The sequence below is a fragment of the Ascaphus truei genome, chromosome 2 (assembly GCF_040206685.1).
Source record: "Ascaphus truei isolate aAscTru1 chromosome 2, aAscTru1.hap1, whole genome shotgun sequence".
Classification (NCBI taxonomy): domain Eukaryota; kingdom Metazoa; phylum Chordata; class Amphibia; order Anura; family Ascaphidae; genus Ascaphus; species Ascaphus truei.
The window spans coordinates 137,899,161-137,919,474 of record NC_134484.1 but is presented as its reverse complement, the minus strand read 5'-3'; the positions used below and the strand labels follow the sequence as shown (position 1 = coordinate 137,919,474).

General features: G+C 41.1%; 1 protein-coding gene across 7 annotated transcripts in view; it reads left to right on the top strand.

Annotated features, from left to right (window-relative positions):
• LPIN2 (lipin 2) overlaps positions 1-20,050 on the top strand; it is an 80,445-nt gene extending 60,395 nt beyond the window's left edge. For 6 of the 7 annotated variants that reach the window (XM_075585273.1, XM_075585269.1, XM_075585270.1 and 3 more), the window contains 10 exons: positions 883-952; positions 1,072-1,161; positions 2,136-2,215; positions 6,100-6,244; positions 11,692-11,840; positions 13,420-13,506; positions 14,092-14,244; positions 15,970-16,084; positions 17,621-17,724; positions 18,744-20,050. In XM_075585273.1, the coding sequence (XP_075441388.1) occupies positions 883-952; positions 1,072-1,161; positions 2,136-2,215; positions 6,100-6,244; positions 11,692-11,840; positions 13,420-13,506; positions 14,092-14,244; positions 15,970-16,084; positions 17,621-17,724; positions 18,744-18,888 (1,138 nt within the window). In that variant the 3' untranslated portion in view covers positions 18,889-20,050. Of the gene's footprint in view, positions 1-882; positions 953-1,071; positions 1,162-2,135; positions 2,216-6,099; positions 6,245-11,691; positions 11,841-13,419; positions 13,507-14,091; positions 14,245-15,969; positions 16,085-17,620; positions 17,725-18,449; positions 18,594-18,743 lie in introns of all 7 variants that reach the window. The other variant, XR_012799068.1, reaches the window with a different exon arrangement.
• Positions 20,051-20,314: the final 264 nt, after the last annotated feature.

The following is a 20,314-nucleotide window of genomic DNA, read 5'->3' as shown; positions in this document are numbered from 1 at the left end:
CCACTGACACACACATTGCAGCCCCCCTCTACACCCACAACACACTGCAGACACACACCAACAAAACACACTGCTGCCCCCTCTACATCCACAAAACACACACCAGCAGCCCCCCCTTTACACCCACTTCAGCCCCCCTGTAAACTTAGTGCAGACACACACCAACAAAACACTCTGCACCCCTCATCCACCCACAAAACACACACTGAAGACACACACACCAACAAAACAGACACTGCTGGCTCCCTTTAGAGACACACAACACACAACAGACACACAAACCTTTCCCCTCACTCTCCTGTGTGGTGCTCTCTGCAGGCAGGGTGGGGGAGGAGTCGGTGCCTCGCTGCTGCCTCCTGTCCAATCACCTCCCCTGTCTGAGAGCTGATCTCACTATTTGTGAATGAGAACTGAAAGCTGATTGGCTGAAAAAGTTGTCAGGGTGCGAGAAATTCAGGGCCATTACTGATTGGATAATGCCCAGAATTTTAACCAATCAGAGCAGGGATTTCAATAATGCCTGGAATTTAATAGCTTTAGCCTATAATATCCTTTATTTGCGAAGCGCCAACATATTCCACAGTGCGGTACAATGAGGGTACAGAGTCATCCATTACATAAACTGAATGACCTACAAGGACAGACAAGCGCAAACAGATGCAGAAGATTATCGCACTATTATTTTACTGATGGGGAGACCAGCACAATCATTCAGAAATTAAACTATTGCAGACATTCAAAAATGTGGACGTTTTCATGGTATTTGACTTCTACGTGGTAATACATACCTGGTTTTCCTTTTTTCTTTGCAATGTTTTTAATTAGAATGTGGGTATATGCTAATAAACCTTATATGGAAAAAAAATAATCTGTTTTTAACAGGTATTATAACTGGGTGTTGGCGGCTCCTATGATCCTGAGTTTGCAGGTGTTCCAGAAAAACTTACCCAAGGTAAATGTTACAACAGCAATCAATAGATGTAAACGTTATTTTCTATAAAAAGTTGCACGGTTTATCATTTGAACATGTGCCTTCATGTCGATATAACGGAGCGACATCTTGTTTGCCAGAATACGATTGAATCGTGGATGAAGGAGAAAATGCCAAAGAAATCTGGACGGTGGTGGTTCTGGCGTAAGAAAGATAGTTTGATAAAACAGGTAAAGCGCTAAATTAGTACTACATTAGTATTACATTAGTTTTATGATCACGTTGGCAGAGGTAAACTAGGTTCGCTAAAGCAATGACGCACAGTAATATAGGCTGCAGGTTAGTAGTGCCATAAGCTTGTGACTGCCAGTTCAGTAATGCACATACTGTGTGTAAAATGTATACATACAGTCATCAGAAATGCTGCTACAAGGAATGCAATTGCATATATATCATTTTACTTTTCTTCTAGTATTTGGGGGGGGTTCAATCATTACCTAGTCAAGAATAATTGTGCTTTATATTTTGGCTAAATAATGAGACTAAAACAACACTTTGTTTTTTTTTTGTTTTTTAATAACTAACTAAGAAAATACAATGTGGGAGGGATTCGTTTCCTTCTTTGTGCTGCATGCGACTGACCTATTTGTTTGTTTTGCGTACTGATAAATTCTCTCTGCGTACGCGTACCGATTCAATCTTTACGCGTACAGCTCCCTGAGGCAATTGTCTTGTATTGAAAAAAGTTTTGCTGCTTAAAAAAAATAAAATAATAATAATAATAGTAAGGAAAAGTAACTTTAGCAGGTGAGGAGTCTGTATGTATTTTAAATCCTACTTCAGAGGTGTGAGATGTGCAGCTGTTTCTGACATCTTTAATGTGAATCTGCAAAGCACTGCATTTACTGTAACTGGGATCAGATGTAGAGCCAGACACAGTTGGCTATCCTATTTCCCCCAAACAGGCTTTAGGGATACTTATACTTCCCTGCCCATTTCCCTCACCATTGCCAAGTAGCTGACACTGTTGCTTTGAACTGGTTCCTGTCCCCATTAAAGATGTGCAATGCACACAATAATGGGGGTTGTTTTCAGAGTGACACTTGGGAGTTATTGCATGTGATTTTTTTTTTTTTATCTTTTTACTTGGTAGTGGTTAAAAATGATTTAAAAACAGAGCTTAACCGGGTATTTGTGTTAACAGCCAGACACCAAGGATGAAAAACTGGATACAGAAGCACCCAACGGGCACACATCAGAAATGAAAGACCAGCCTAATATCAGGTTTGTGTCTATGTATTGGTTAATGACTCATATTAATAGATCTTCCAACTTTTACAGGAACTTGAATAAGTGAACAAAATGTATCAAACAAAATAATGTATTTTGTTTTGCGTATACATTTTGTGTATCAAATATCGTGTATCTATCGATCTCAAATGTAAATATTACTGTATGCTCATTTGCATGTCTTAGACAGGTCTGCAACCCTGCCTTTCACCATTATCACCCAGCACACAGTGCTTCCACTGCAGCAAGGGATTCTGGGAAATGACATGCAAATGAGCACACAGTGCCACCTTTTGCTTCAAAACCATATAACATGGTCCCCTGTAAGCATATGCTTGCTGCATTTTGCAGCTTTGACCACAGCCTGGGTTAAGATGCATAGCCAGTAAACGTGTGTGTGTGTGTGTGTGTGTGTGTGTGTGTGTCTCTAGAATTTTTTTTTTAATTGCGTTTGATTTTGACTGTAACCTGGAAATAAGATACTGAATATGCGGCGAGGGGTTAAACTGGTGTAGAAATTCTGTATTCAAGCTGTAAAAAAAACTCCCACCAGCATATGGTGGTATTTATGTGGCCAGTATCACTCATTAAATCATAAATGGCATCTTGCAGTTGGAATGTGTGACGTGTGTGCATACCTGGCAGTCGTATCTGCGCTAAGCTGCTGCTTACAGAAGTGACACACGGACTTTAAATAAAAGCATGTTGTTTATGCCTGGTTAGTGTTCCTACTCTGCACATTGATTTGTTTTTTTAAGCACCGTACACAGTAAGTACAGACTTGGTTTTAAGCTTCTGGCACATGATGCTACAAAATGTGAGTGATGGAAGAGAGGGAAAGGCAAGATTAATTTAAAATGCAGACTTTTTTTTTTCCAAGTCTATTTGAATTGCTTGAGTAAAATAAATAATGCTGCATAATTTATACATAATAATATTGCACTGCTCATTGAATTTAAGAAACTGCTTACAATTGAAGTAGAATAAATCTTTGCTTGCAACTACATTTCCAGGTACTTTAGACATGGACAGATATAGGGCTTGGCCACGAGGTACCTTGCAGCGGAGGAATTTGACTGTCTTGAACCAACTTCTTCCATGACCGTATTCTTACCTGTAAACTATTTGTTTTGTATTTTTCTGAAAGGGATTTAATCCGATTTGGTTTCTTAATTGATTTCTCTGTGCCCTGCAGATTGCTATCCTATTAGAAATAGTTTTCTATGGAGGATCTTTGTACTTCATAATCAATCCTGTCATGCATTTTGATGACCCATCTTCGTCATAGAAAGTGTTTTTGCTATGCAGGAAACCTTACCGTTTCTGTTTAGTTACAACTTTGACATATATAAATTCACACTTGACCTTTGTGTTTGTAGTCACTTCCCCTGCCATCGGCACTAGTGTATCCTCTAGGAGGTCATAATAACATCCGTAATACAGGAGAGCGCAGGAAATGCACAGCCGGAGTATGTAAGCGGGATATTTACTGTACCATCTCATCAGTACAAGATCTTTTTTACAGCTGCAATGCACCCGAAAACTGAATACATTATTATAAGCCCCCCCCTCGATTCCTATTAAAATGTTATGTAATGTTGTAGTTTCGAATACAAATTGCCATCATGGTCACCAATAGAAAGCCTTTTCTGTTGGGCGATAGACAAGCCAATTGAGCGATTAGGAATTTGGGGGGGGGGGGGCATGGATCAGCTCCGCAAGGCTCCCGGTTCAGGCAAGCGTTTAAAAAAGCAACCTAAAAATAGTGAGCAGCATAGACTGCTTTACAGTATCAAATATTGACATTTTGACGACTTCCAGTCTAGCTTCGTTAGACAGCAGAAGATTATCCTGCTGTGTGTAGCTCTACTCGCGAAGAGTAAACCTGGGTCTTGAGTAAGAAGACTATTCTGGGAGTCGAGGCTATCTCAAAAAAATGCAAAATATATGTAGAAAAAATTAGTTTATAGTCTGTCATTTAAAATCAAAATACAAGACGAGGTGCAAATTTAGTAGGTAAATATTGATAAATTAACAAAAGAGAAGTACTTTGAGATCAAAATACACTCATGTATACACTTATTGACTAGTATTAAATGGTTATTTGTTATGAAATATAACCTTTATTAAGTGCAATTTAAATATATCTAACTCCTGAGCACGCCTGCGGGACGCTCGCGTGAGCCCCCCCTCAAGGCATCTCACATCACTCTCCCCCCCTGCACCTCACATCACTCTCCCCCCCTGCACCTCACATCACTCTCCCCCCCTGCACCTCACATCACTCTCCCCCCCTGCACCTCACATCACTCTCCCCCCCTGCACCTCACATCACTCTCCCCCCCCTGCACCTCACATCACTCTCCCCCCCCTGCACCTCACATCACTCTCCCCCCCTGCACCTCACATCACTCTCCCCCCCTGCACCTCACATCACTCTCCCCCCTGCACCTCACATCACTCTCCCCCCCTGCACCTCACATCAATCTCCCCCCCTGCACCTCACATCACTCTCCCCCCCTGCACCTCCCATCACTCTCCCCCCCTGCACCTCCCATCACCCCCTTCCCCCCGGCACCTCCCATCACCCCCTTCCCCCCGGCACCTCCCATCACCCCCTTCAACCCGGCACCTCCCATCACCCCCTCCCCCCCCCCCCGGCACCTCCCATCACCCCCTCCCCCCCCCCCGGCACCTCACCCCCCCCCCCCCGGCACCTCACCCCCCCCCCCCCGGCACCTCACCCCCCCCCCCCCCCCGGCACCTCACCTCAATGCACCTCACATCACCCCCCTGCACATATCCACGTTGGGATCAGGGGGGGGAGCGGCCGCAGAAGAGCTCAGCTGGCTGTGACTTCTCCCTCCGTCCCACGTTGCGAGTGGGGGGTAAGGGGGCAGGGAGCGGGAGAGGGCCCGGCACATGTGTGCCGGGACCGCGGGGAATCGCCGCCATTTATTTTTTTTTTTTATCTCATCGCGGGCTGCTCAGAGAGGGGCCGTATGTTGTGCAGGCCTGAGTTACATAGTACAGGAGGTTTAAAAATAGACATCTGCCCAAGTTCATCCTGGTGCACACCAGGTTACCAAGAACAATAACATATGTTTAAACATAAAAAGAATGTGGTGTACTAAAGAACTTAACCTGGCTACTAAACCAGGGAAATCAACCGGAACTACCAAGTTCTGGTTGTTTTCCCTGGTTTAGTAGCTAGGTTAATTTGCCACCTAAAGGATTATATTGGCAAGTTAAGAGATGCTCTACAGAGAAGTTTCAGAGCTGGGCACATCAGCTGCTCCAACCTCACTAGCTCCATCCAGCAGCTGTCCCCACTGGCTCCACAAAGCATTTTTTACATTTAATCCTTGAATTAAAAGGCAGCTAATGCAAACACTTGGAAATGGGGAGAGGCTGACTCCTTTCAGCTTTCCCCAGCACAGGCAAAGAGAAGAAGGTATTCCCTTACATCACTTTGTAAGACCAACAAAAGCAAGATAAAAATGATTCCTGCAATAACTAACTCATTGGCTAATACTAGAGTTGGCTATTAAAGGTATCGCTTCTACCTTACTTGTGTTTGTCTATTCTCTGTGTTAATACGGTACCATCCTCTGTGTAAGAACATTGAAAAACGAAATACGCGAAACTACTACATCTTCAAAACAAACGTCGCGTGTAATAGAACTAAACACCCCAGGACAGGGCATTACCTGGCCTTTAACCCAGCTGGAGTATTAATCACCAGGTAAGGCCTTGTCCTTAGGGAATTATCACGTAAGTATAACTTTGTGGTGGTATCTAGTAGATAAGAGGGGTTTCTAGATACAAATATGGCCACGGTTAATATATAACCATGTCTTTTACTGGTGTATTATTAGACCAGCTGCTGACGATAATTCTTCAAGTGATGAGTCCCTGGAGCTGAAGCAATTACAAATGGAATCCTCCCTTCTGGAACATCAAAGCCATGCGAGCAGCACCATGTCCTACCGCAAAACACTTCGACTGTCCTCTGACAAAATAGTATGTCATGTTATTTACTTTTATGTCTTCTTTATGAGCAACATAATACACTCTAATAGAAAACTGTAATGAAGGGTAAATATGGTTTATTCCATATATTTGTCAATCAAACTATTTACTATTACAGTTGTACTTCATTGTACTTCCGGTGATTTTTCGTTTAATGCTTTTAACACGTAACATGTTTTCTTTAAACCAGGTCAGATTTTTTTTTTAACCAAAGGTTTGACTGTTTTTACATTTTGTGTGTGTGGGGGTGTTAACTACTGTACAAGTTTAATTACTTGGGGCAACTGACGGGGGAAGCGTTTGTCAGTCAAGCGGTTTCTTATCTTTTAGCCCACTATATCCTTATCAGAGAGCCAATAAAGATAAGGGCCTCTTATACTGCTATACAAAGTGACACCAGACAAAAGGAGGGCACAAACTACACCAAAAAGTGATATTGGTGGCGCTCTCACACACACTACAAGCGATTATTAAAGTGCAAATACATCAAGTGGAAAGTGAACTCATAATTTGTATTAATGTTTGTGTGAAAATAGGACTTGTTTCCAAAGGTCCTCCACTTCAATCACCACTCACAAAAATCCAGAAGGAGAAGGATCACCCAAAAAGAAAATATATAGTGTACACTGTTGTGATAAAAAGGGGGATTAAAAGGAGTCTTGGCTCAAACAGCCCTTTTTATCACAACAGTGTACACTATATTTTCTTTTCTTTTTGGGTGATCCTGATCCTTCTGGATTTTGCAGGAGAGGTAAAAGGAGGGAACAGGCACAGGAAATCAAATCCTGCAAATCTCCGCACACCAGGTTTACATAATACTTTGATTATAATTTTTTTAATCCATAGAAGTCAGATTTTTTTTTTTTTTTAATGACCAAGATCTAACCGCCTAGAGGACTAATTTACTTTGGTCTTTGGAGGGATTGCCACTTAAATGGCCAGTACAGGCAGTCCTCGTTTTACAACGCTTCGTTTTACAGCGAATGGCTTATCCAATGTCGTTGCTAATCGGGAGTCATGTACACTTAAGGTTTGTTTCATAGTTGGCGCGGGTGCGCGAGCATTCGTGCATGTGTAGTACACTTAAGGTTTGTTTTATAGTTGGCGCGGGGGCGCGGCTGCGCGAGCATGCGAGTATTCGTGCATGTGTAGTACACTTAAGGTTTGTTTCATAGTTGGCGCGGGGGCGCGGCTGCGCGAGCATGCGAGTATTCGTGCATGTGTAGTACACTTAAGGTTTGTTTCATAGTTGGCGCGGGGGCGCGGCTGCGCGAGCATGCGAGCATTCGTGCATGTGTAGTACACTTTTTGTGTGTATAGACTTCAGTGCTATGAGCGACAGATGGGCGTGGCTATGATGTGCACGGGTAGGCGTGGTCATCGCCCCTCTCCCTGCACACTCACACATTAAAAAACACTGTTTTATACTGCGCTTTTAATATTAACAAAAAATAATAAATAAAAAACCTGCCAGTGATAAGATATGGATTTTGTGACACACATGTGTATGCACGTACGTGTACACACACACGTACTGTACGTGCACACACACACACACACACACGTACTGTACGTGTACGCACACACGTACTGTACTTGTACGCACACACCAACACACGTACGTGTACGCACATACACACACTCCCACACATACACACTCCCACACATACACACTCCCACACATACACACTCCCACACATACACACTCCCACACATACACACACTCCCACACACACACACACACTCCCACACATACTGCCACACATACACACACTCCCACACATACACACACTCCCACACATACACACATACACACACTCCCACACATACACACACTCCCACACATACACACACTCCCACACATACACACACTCCCACACATACACACACTCCCACACATACACACACACTCACACACACACACACACTCACACACTCACACACACTCACACACATACACACTCACACACATACACACACACTCACACGGACTCACACATACACACTCACACACTCACACACACACATACACACTCACACACATACACACTCACACGGACTCACATACACACACACACACACACATACATATACACACTCACACACTCACACACACACACACACACACATATACACACACACACAGCAACGGGTAGCAGCACGAAAACGTACTTTTCACAGTCTTTCCCCCAATCGTCCGGCTCACTACCGTGCGCGCGTGGCCCTAATATGGAACAGCTGACTAACCACAGCCAATTATAAGTGCCGCGCGCCCACCTACCAATTAGACTGTAAGCTCCTCGGGGCAGGGACTCCTCTTGCGAAATGTTACTTTTATGTCTAAAGCACTTATTCCCATGATCTGTTATTTATATTATCTGTTATTTATTTGATTACCACATGTATTACTACTGTGAAGCGCTATGTACACTAATGGCGCTATATAAATAAAGACATACAATACAATACAATACAATACTATATTACGGCCTAAGCTTTACAATAGAGAGCGCAGCATTTCTTTTTCGAGACCTTCTAAGTTCCAGATTAGTTGAGGTTTGTTCACATTTGTGAACATCCCAACATAAAAAATTAACATGTTAGTGCAATTAGATTTCTTATGGGCATTCACCGTGAAAAAGACCCGTTTTTCCTATTTGAATGCTGTAAAAAAATTCATAGGGTTACCTTACCTTCAGGTCCCCCAAAATTCAAGCCTATTGGCTACTTACAGTTTTTCGGACTGACTGATGGCATTATAATCACTTTTTACAAAAAGAGAAAATAGAACCATTTACCCATAGAATTGAGAAGTCGTCTCGTCACGAAAATAAATGTAGATACAGATTGTAACCCTCCTGCACCCACCACTGGAATTCCTTTACCATAGAAACATAGTTAAGAGAAAAATATATTTTAAAATAACCTACAATTAATCTCTATTAGTTGATTTTGTTCCCAGATTGCGTGTCTCCTTTAATTGCCCTGTATCTGAACCCAGTTACATCAGCTGGAAAGTTTGACTCCTGAACTGCCTAAATACAATTAAGACCAATATTTGATGCCTTTTAACTCTGTGGTCTCATCATTGTAGACTGGAAATGTTTGACACTACCAGCTGTTGGTGTTTATATTAAAAGTCGGGCCAAATGAGTCATTTGGGGGATAATTGTTTGTGTATATGGCTAGCCTCTTGTTAAACTGTGAAGAGCTATGGAGGTGGCAAATTACATAGGTGTGTGTTGTGCACGGTGGGAGTGACAGAAGACTTGGGTGGAAGAACGTACTGGACACAGCGGAGAGAGAACAATAGGAAAGGCAGGGATGAGACAGAACAGTAGATGCAGTATACAGACATGTCTCTCAATGAGTCAGAACACAGGTGAAATATTTTCTCTTGGGGTTGAAATGTTCCTGTGTGACTCAAAATGCCCCTTCTGGATAATTCAGCCTTGAGGCTATTTTAGTAGGTCAGTGCATACTTACCAGGCAATCGTCAGCCAGTTGCCATTCCACGAGCTAAAATTCTAGTCTAAGCACTCCCTCATAGGCACATTAATATAGAAACAAATGTTATTTGCAGATAAGGACCTGTTGATTGACCTAGTCTGCCCATTTGACTAAACTGATGTAACAAGTGTTCAGTTAAGATTAATGTGTAAAGTGACTCATCAGGAGTAGTTGCTTATTTGGAGAGGAAATAAAGTAGCAGTGGTCCACGCTGTAAAGCCGCTCTTAGAAGCATTTACAGTAATAGCCATTCAAAAATAAATTAAAAACAATGAAAAATTTGTTTTGCAGAAAACAGGAAACAACTGAAGTTCTCAATTAGTTATGTGAAAAAGTTAAGGGGATTTTTATTCAATTTTTTTCAGTAGCTAAGTTAAAGTACGCTGCTAAAACAGTTCCTAAATGCTAGACGTCAAATGGAAGGTATAGTGAGGAGAGTTTTATCATAAGATACTCTTTTAAACACAGGTCTTGAAGTTGCCCCAGAGGCTGAGGATGCTACACCTTTAATAGACCCATAAAAGGTGCAACCCCGCACAGCCAGACCGAAAACAAAGTTTTTTTTGTAAAGAATAAAACAGTCTAATTGGTTTCACTCAGAAAAAAATAATAATTTCTTAGAGGCCCTGTTAATGTGGAAGTGTTGGTTAATCAAGTATTTCCTTTGCCTATGACCCCACCTCGTCCACAGCAGAGAGCAAATCAAAATAAGGTTAAGGGAAAGAAGGGGGAATAAAGGGGTCTCTTACTGTGCAAGCACTTGTTGAACACTGACATCAGAAAAAAGGGAGCAGCCAGAGGAAATTAAACCTGCCCCAGGCCTCAGATCACCATGTTTATATGCAAACACTTTTTTCAAATATTGGTAGATGACAGATCTAGATGGTGCTTTTTATTTTTACCCAAATGTAAACTTGTCACTGGCATTAGTTGGCCAGAGCAGTAATTCCCACTTTAAGGCATTGTTCTATCCTGTTGCAGAGTGCAGGAAGGGAACTGAGCAATTAGCGCACACAGCTGTGTGCTTGTGTACAGTGCTTGCTGCACAGAAGGGAGAATACAGTGTACATTCAAGTCCAGCTCCCTAGAGGATAATAAAAAAAACACAAACCTTTAATTCCAGACATTTAAGTTCTACACAAATGCTGGCTTTTTATCATACTGCAGCAGTTTTAGGACAAGTCTTCAGGGAAGCTATGCAAGCACTGACATGACAGCTTCCTAAACACTGGGAGAAATAAGTTGTAATGGGGCCAACTAGGAGAGCCTAAGCCTTGAAGCAATATTTGTTTTTTTTGAATGAGGAGCAGATAAGGAAATAAATGATTTCTGTATCTGGAATCTTGACTGAAAGCAGCTTTTTGTATTTGCTATGCACGTTACAGTCCTATTTTCTAAAGCTCAATTAGCTCCAGCACGCACACCGATGCCAGGTCAGGCATGTCAATAAGATGTGGTAGCAAACCCTGGTTTCCTCCAATCTATTGGAGCCTATACCTTCCTATAAATTTTGCTATATATTATTTTTTTTTTGTAGAGGAATTCAAAAGCGTTTGGGTGCGGTGAAGTTATATGGTAGATTCGAAAATCAGTTTTTCTTCCTGTAGAAAACGTTCAATGTCTGGAAAGGTATTACTGTATTACCTATAACTTGCTGTACATTTCTTTTTCTAATGGTATTCTGTATGATTAGTCCTTTTCACGCATCATCTGCATCTCCATGTGCCGCAGTGAGGACATTTGCAGCAGGTCTGCACAGACATGGGTATCTTCTTTTACATTACCGGGCACAGAAAATGTGATCGATAAGGGACGGGGTGAATTCAAATGAAAAGTATTGGCACAGGAAGCGATTTTAAGCCGTTCAGGGGCGTATGAAAGAATGGGATGGGAAATTATTTGGTAACCTTTTTTTTTTATCTTTCCAGGAAAGATTGAAGCTCCGAGATGGCCCAAATGATGTTGTTTTTAGCATTACTACCCAGTATCAAGGTACATGCAGGTGTGAAGGCACCATATACCTGTGGAATTGGAATGACAAAATCATCATATCGGACATTGATGGAACAATTACCAAGCAAGTAACATTTAAAAAAAAATATATTCACATTTCAAAGGTCCCACTCTGACATGTGGAACTATATTGTACCCTATTCCTCCTTTTCTTGCAATTCAAACCTCTCCCGTATGGGCCCCCTTATGTACTTGGGGGATTGATGTTTATACATTCTACAAACGTGGACTTCACAGCACTCTGTTTTCGTTGTGTACCCTCTTCACCTCTCGCACACAAGCGGTTTACTCTGAGAACATTCTGCAGCTATAAAACATCCTAAAATAGTCGTGACACTTCCAGTTAAACTATGTAATGTGTTTTTGTATTCTGGGAAGTTGTTAAATCAGTAAAGTTTATACTTTTTTTTTCACTCGTGGGTAGAGATGTGTCTAGTTAGTTGTATGTGTAGCTGATGGAAATCTAATACAAATATCTGAGAACAGACGTGCTGTCATCATGTCCCTTTATCTTTTGGAGCATTGACAGGTTCGGCCTTTGAACTCGGCACTACCTGATTTTTGAAGTTGCCAGTAAAGGTGTCTAATTTGAAACCTGGGATAAAATGAGCAGATAATCGTGAACTTTCTGAACTGTTTTAATAGAATTTGCAGTATATCTGCTTGAAAGGAAACGTGTTCTTAACCGTGCGCCATCAAGTAGTTCTTGGATGCTCATTTAGTGCCTATTAGATTTACCATCAAAACGAACAACTACTGTACGAATGAAATGGCTAGTAAAGCACTGTGGTTGTACACTGATTAAACAGAAGATGCAATCAGAGTGGTTTTATACAGCAATGATCGTTTCTGAACTTGATGATTTCCTCGCTGGGTCCACACACACACAATCATCTGTACCCAATTGAAAAATACCATTGGAAATTTGATTGACAATGCAACCAATAGGAGGAAAAATATGTAACAGGTGTTCCCCCACCGTCTGGGAGATGTCACTGTTAGCTGTACTCTCGCTGTGCTGTACCTGTGAGGCTTACAGGATTGTGGAGTGTCTGCCGATGGTAGTGGGGAAGACAGGACAGGCTTTTGAATATAGAGCTCTCATCTTGTTGTGTGTGCAGTGCCTCCATTCCCAGCAGGCCCCATCAGTGCTGGGTGCAGTCCCTGCAGGAAAACCCTCTTGCACCCCTCCCCCCTGATAAACTGCAGTCACAGACAGGAGTATAAAAACAGCAACTGGTCTTTGGGTACAGCCGTACACATCAACAATGCCTTTTCGTCTGGTCCCTGGACTCAACCCCCAGGGCGTGCCCCAAAGGTCTATCCCTGACTCCCATGCTCCCTGGTGGAGTATGGGGTAGTTGTTCCCACTCCCCTGCGGTGTCTCTCTTTCTCCTCTCCCTCCCTCCCCCCTGTCACTCAAGGGAGTTGTTTACTGCTGCAGCAGCAAGGGCATAGATTTAACCCTAACACTGCCTGCGCTGGTACCAGGGCTTAGATGTTGGGTAGGGCAAGGGGGTACATGGCTACACATATATAGAATGTTCTAAGATCAAACGCTAGTTCTTCCTTGAATTTATTTTATTTCTTTTAAATCTGAACATTAATTTTTTTTTATTATTTTTTTTTTTTTTTTAACAAAGGTCTGATGCCCTCGGGCAGATTCTTCCACAGCTTGGGAAAGATTGGACACATCAAGGCATCGCTAAACTCTACCACTCTATTAATGAGTACGTATAAACATCTCATGCCTAACAAGTTACCAAAAAAAAACCTGTTACGCCACTTGGGTCAATTTTGTATGGATAGTTATTTCTTAAATCCTAATTAAGGAGCAACTTAAATTAATCTTGGATACTGATGTGATAAAGCCAGTGATGTATTATTACAGCGTTCGAAGTGTAAATGAAGTTGCACATTCAGAAAACAGTCAGCTGAGAGAGCAGAGGGCGTGTACAAGGCAGTTGTAAAAGCGCAAAGTGGATGAAAGAGAAGCCACAGCAGTATACTGTAGGAAAGATTTGTGGAGTAGGATTGACAGGCAGGCTTTATCAGGCCATATCATTCTAGCACAATCCAAGCATTTTCAGTCCTACTTTTAGTACATTGATGTCTTTTCAATTTTTATCTGAAATAGTTTGTTAATTTATTACACGGCTTAGTGCTTTGTGCATGCTTGAGGACATTTTTATTTTAATGTAAGTTTGTATTTTTTGTTGCACTTGTGAGATCTTCGTCATATAAATTAGATTAAAATCCCAGTAGATCCTAAAACAATGATTTGTGAGTTTTTGGGGGTTTTTTTTGCACTTTAGGAATGGGTACAAATTTCTGTATTGCTCTGCTCGTGCCATTGGGATGGCAGATATGACAAGAGGCTATTTGCATTGGGTGAATGACAGAGGCACTATTCTACCCAGAGGACCATTGATGCTGTCTCCCAGCAGCCTCTTCTCTGCTTTTCACAGGTATGTAGAGTTCATTTCTTATTCACAAAAGGTAAGAATCCCCAGAGCTACATCCAATATGACCAAATATATCGTTAAATACTTATCTGTTTTTCTTCTCATATTGGAGGTCCAAGATATTTAGTTAAGTTATTTGGCCAAAGTGTTATAAGCCTGCAAACAGGCATTGTTTTGTATGCTTGCAAACCATGAGGAAGAAGTCTTAATACACGGTCAACTGATAACAATAGTTTGGAAGTGTGTGACCCCTCCTCCCTGCTTTTAAGGTCACTGAGTAATGAGAGGTAGTGCACGCACTCAGTAAGAGGATATAGAGGGGGTACTAAGCTCACCCAGCCCACTTTTAAAGGGCAGGTCTTGTGATACACCTGTGAATGACCAGTCTATTAAGACTTCTTCCTCTATCAGAGAGGTAAAGTGAATGTGTGCAGATAGTCATGATGTGCTGCAGGCTTAGGCTACGGCCCCAGTCCTCACTGTTGCACGCGTGCTTGGCGGCATGGCGGCGCGTGCACAGACTGCAGCCACGATCGGCGGTCTGTAGCGGGGCGCGGCCATGCCGGGTCATATCTACCCTTCCATTGGTGTGTGCCGACCACATGATCGCAGCACGGGAAGACAAAATGCTTGTCTTCCCGGCCAGCATACACGTCACAGCTCTTTGCGCGCCCACACACCCCGCCACTGGGGCCTGCCCCATATAGGGCTGTGGTGTGTGGCACGCACGTCGTAGCGGCCACTGGGGACCTGGCCTTTTAATGCTCTGGCCAAAGAATTTAACCAAATGACCCTTACTTATGAGAAGAAAAAGATAAGTATTAACAATATAATTTGTCATATTGGATGTAGCACTGGGTCTTTCTGCCTCCTGTTATATACATTACGTCACAATCCCAGTAGCACTCCTTTTGACACGTGGTGGGTTTGTGTTGCAGGGGCTGTGTGTTTATTAATTTCTTATTAGAAACATGTTTTGGTTTAAGTTGGCTGTACCTTAAATAAGAATATATTATTTTCTGAAGGAGACTGTATAATTGTGCAGAAATAAGTCTGTCAATGTTCCAAATTGACAATCGGGGTTCAGTTGATAAGTAGTTTATTTCAATACATAGTATATTATGATCATACTCATTCAAAAGTCTACAAGACTCTCTCTCTGCCAGGGAGTGTCCAGGCAGCATCTTTATATATTTTTGGTTCCTTTGTCTAAAACTGTTACTAGGCAGATTACACTAACCACTCCTTAATTCTTAAACCAATCATATTACAGCTCATTAAACCTGGTTAAAACTAGCCTCAAAACAGCTATGAATAGGTTCCAGGTACCAACTCTCACTAGGAATGTGGGCGTTACTTTAGGCACATTTGTAAATTAACTTAGGAGCGAAATCTCTCATTTACACCAGATACATTCTTTCACACAAAATGGAAACTGAACATCACTTTCAATCCTTCTCCAGAGACCCCCCCAGTCCATTTCAAAAATATATCAACAGTATCTTCATTTCAGCAATATTATTTTGTCAAGTCTCAACTTGGTCAAAAGCTTTCCAGCTGGATTTCTGTCACATAAGTTTCCTTTTCCCAAAAATTAACCAAAGTCCCTTTGACTTTATATATTTTATAAACATCGAAACCATTTTTCTTTTAAAAAGTCTTTGTGTGGCTGTATTAAACCCTTGCTATTAAATCAATGACACTCCCACTTTTTCATTACTATTTTAGGGAGGTCATAGAAAAAAAACCCGAGAGGTTCAAGATCGAGTGCCTCAATGATATAAAAAACTTATTCGCTCCTTACAAACAACCTTTTTATGCTGCTTTTGGAAACAGACCTAATGTGAGTATGTTCTGTGTTTGTGATCGGTTTGTTTAAATGCATATAACATGTTTATGGTTGAGTACTGTTGATTATCCAGGTAGAGCAGAGTTCTACCCATACTGTAACTCCCTCTACCCGTCCCCTTTTTTAAAAAAAATTTGGCATTGGTTTTACATAAGAAAACCTTTTCTCGTTTGAGAGTTCCATAACGTTCTTTTCACATCGTTTTTTGTAATGAATATATAATATATATTTAAAAAAATGTTGGACTCCGCATCAGATTTGTTTGACAATATAATGTAAAAATGCTGATATAAAATGTTGTGGTTGTAGGCTTAAAAAGTTTTGGCCAATGTATTGAACTAGATGACCCATATTTGTGGAAAGAATATAGATAAAATACATTCTAATGTACTATATTATTTGTCAAGTTCGATGTAGTATTGGGTATTTTTTGTCTTTTTTGTTGTACACATAGGTCACGAACTCGGTAACACTCCAAATTACACAAATACATTTATACAATATAGTGTGCTTGGGTTTTGCGCGTGCTAAGACTATATGTCTTGTTTGACAATATAGTGTAAAAATGCTCAGCTGTTGTACTATGGTTTTATTCTTTTCAGTATAGCATCTGGTTAAATACATACTTGCACACACTTGAACACACACATACATATATACATATATACATATACACGCACGCATTTGCATATATACATATACACATAGCCCAGGGCATAACTGCCTCACAACCTGCTCCTTTTGGGGCCCTACCCTGGCAGCATTCCTGAGTTCTTTGTCCCTTGGGCCCAGGTATCATGGATACACATTGGATTTCTTTCTAATAATTTGTTGCAATATCCTATTTGATACCATTTGATATGGTAACATATTAACCAATTTTTTGCACTATAGCACTTTTTTTTTTTTTATTAAACTCTTGTGAGACAGATGCATTGTCCTTGTCACAGGAAACCTGATTTAAGAGAGAACTTTTATCAAATAACTGAAATTTATTTTAAAATGTAATACTCCCCACCGAGCATTGCTTGTGATTCCTAGAACGAATAAACATGTTTTTTCTATTTGTCTTTTTTTCCCCCAATCACTCTAGTATTTCATGTTCAACAAAAGTGGCACAAAGCCACAGATGATCAAGCAAAGGGATTCCCACAGAAGTGTGTGTTGTCCCCCAGGCTGTTCACATTTCCGCATGACTCACAGTTTCCTGAGGCCCACAGCATGGGAATATAAGCAGTGTCCCTGGATCGCTGCTTTGCTTCTGTGTTGAAATGTTTACAGTTGGGGGCTCTTTAAATTCCCTTTTGCCTTTCAGCTCTGGCTTTGTGTTTTATTGTTTTAGTATGCGGATTTTTTTCTGCTGTTTTGATATTTTATTGGCAAATGGGGGTTTAAAGCCTCGTGGGATGGGGGCTTAATTCATTAAGATGTATATGTTTTTTTTTCATGGTAAAGTAATCTGCGGTGGTGTGAGCCCGGTTAGTATGGCTGTGATCATTTCCAAACAGACATTGTTTTGTATTGTCTCAGGATGTGTTTGCCTATGTGCAAGTGGGTGTGCCAGACTGCCGAATATTCACTGTGAACCCAAAAGGCGAACTAATACAGGAGCGATCAAAAGGGAACAAGACATCGTAAGAACCTTCTTTGTGCATGTGTGTGGATGGACAGAGGGGGGGGGGGGGGGTTGGTGCTTGTCAAGGGAGCTAAACCTTTGAAAAATAAACTATTTTCAATTAAATAAAGAGGTACAAATGATATGTCCCCACAAAGCTGCAAGAACCTCTCCACAGCAATGTAGAAAGGAAAATAATCAAAATACTCTAATACTGGGAGGGGCGCGGCGGTTACAGAGGCTCCGCGCTTCCCCGAAGGCATTTAAATTAAATCCCGGGCCTCTAACTTTACTTACCTTTTACTTACCTTAACTTTCCAGCAACCCGGCATCAAATGGTGCTGGGTAAGGGTTGCCATGGAGACATCACATGAGCCCCCGGTGTCATTTTGACTGGAGAAAAGGGGGGGGGGGGCGGGCGCAAGGCGAAGACATTACACACTGAAAATGGCTAAATTGCAAAATAATTTCTCAAATATAAATAAATCCTCAATATACAAAATGTATCAGGATAGAAGTACAAACCCAGATGGCGACCAGCCACATGCATAACGTATAGGGAGGGGGGAACATTTAAAGTTTAGGATAGATTGCAGACTTCTGATTGGATTTGTATGATTATTGTACAGGTGTAGTACGTTGTTGGCGCATTCAATACGAATGAAGTGGAAAAAAAACAACTCCTCTAGTGTCTGCTTAGATATTAAACCATAAACACTGAACACATTATTTTATTCCTTTTAGTTCAGAGAACTTTCTGCCTTTCTACTTTTTCCCTGGCGTTGACTGCCCAACCTATGTAATGCAGCAGGGTGCAGCCTCGGGGGTATTCTATTAGGAATGTAGAAGCTTACAATGCAATACAGTCCATGACAAACCCACACCCAGGTACTATGTAGTTGATGCCTTGTGTGATGTTTTGTATACCGGAACATTCTGGGTAACCCACACACTAAGACGTTCATGCACTTTTCACAGTTTTCCGTCTTTGCTGTTATTTCATGAGTAATACTTTTTATGTTTCTTATGTTTTCCCAGGTATAGCAGACTAAGTGAGCTGGTGGAACATGTCTTCCCACTACTTGATAAAGAACAGAATTCTGCGTTCACGTGTCCCGACTTTAGCTCTTTCTGCTATTGGAAAGAACCCCTGCCAGAATTAAATATGGCCGACTTGACGTAAATGATGCTGCCGTCTGAACGCTTCTGGAACTGTTAATTGACATGCAATCATTTATGTTGAAGATTGCTTACCTGGAGTATTACTGCTATGGAGGGCTGGCATTTATCCAAACCATATTAGATGCCTCGTTCCCACTTCGTCCTTGCAGTCAAGTCGCAATTTGTAGCCAGTAAAGATATTGTATACTATTGATATATTCAGGGAGTTGAAAATGTAAAAAAAAAAAAAAAGTGATTTTAATACAATATCTTAATTCATTGTAAATGATTTTTTTTTTTTTGCTAAGGATGAAGAATGTATTTTATGTTGGTTTCAAGATACCTTCACCCTAAATCATGTTTAATGTTTCCTTCCTCCATCATGTTTGTCTATGGAGATGGACTTCTTCAGGGTGAGAGGGACCTGCAGTGTATTGCAGGACAATGTGTTGGAGGATCCCCCAGCACTGAAGATGTTAAGTTAAACCAGTGTACAGAAATAATGAGCCACGTCTTATTTCTTATACATTGGTTAGTTTTATTTCAGTATGGGTAACAACTCCCTAAAGTAACCCCAATCTGCCTTTGTTCTCGTCTACCAGTGCAGTTATTTATTTTACATGCAGTGATGCATTTCAAGCCACTAAAACATGCTGTGTTATATGGCAAATTGAAGTTATTGTTTTACCATTTTTTTGTTAATTTAAGGCGAAAGTCTGTAAAGCTGTTTGCTTCATATGATGTTCAGACTTCTTGCTTATGTGAAAGTGAGCAGTATGCTTTAAATTTGCATTTCAAGTTTATAGTGGCATAAGTGAATCTCTCCACATTTTGTAACGTCAGAAGATTAAAGCTGTTCCACTTTTCCTCTGAGTGTACGAAGCTTAAAGAAGCACTTTGGTTTTTTTTTTTGTTTTTTTGTAATTTGCAAATAAATTATTAGGATGGGTTCCACAAATTTCAAGCTGCCCAACCCTGATTAATCTATTTTTGTAAACCTCTCTGAAAGACAGCACCAAGACTTTCATTCTCCTCTCTGCTGATAGAAAGGAAGGAAGTATTACAGGTACCGTATAACGTTAATCCAATTTAAGCAAAGGTGTTTGCGTATGAGGGGTGGACTATATATTTGTAGTAGGTATGTCAAACTCTATACAAATAAAGTGTTAAGATATTTTATATAACCTACTGGTTTAAGTTGCTTGATTGAGATCTTAAAGGCATAATACCACCTACGGTGTGTGTGTATCGATCTGTATCACACACACATACACACACACATACACACATATATGCACATGCGAGCACGCACACACACACTCTGGTTTGTTTGAAACATTCAATCTTTGTTCTGGGTGGATGTGGTTTTCTCCAGTTGTCCTGTTCGGTCATAATATGTTATACAGTATGTACTCGCACTGTCTGAAGATAAGACTTGTTGGATCTTC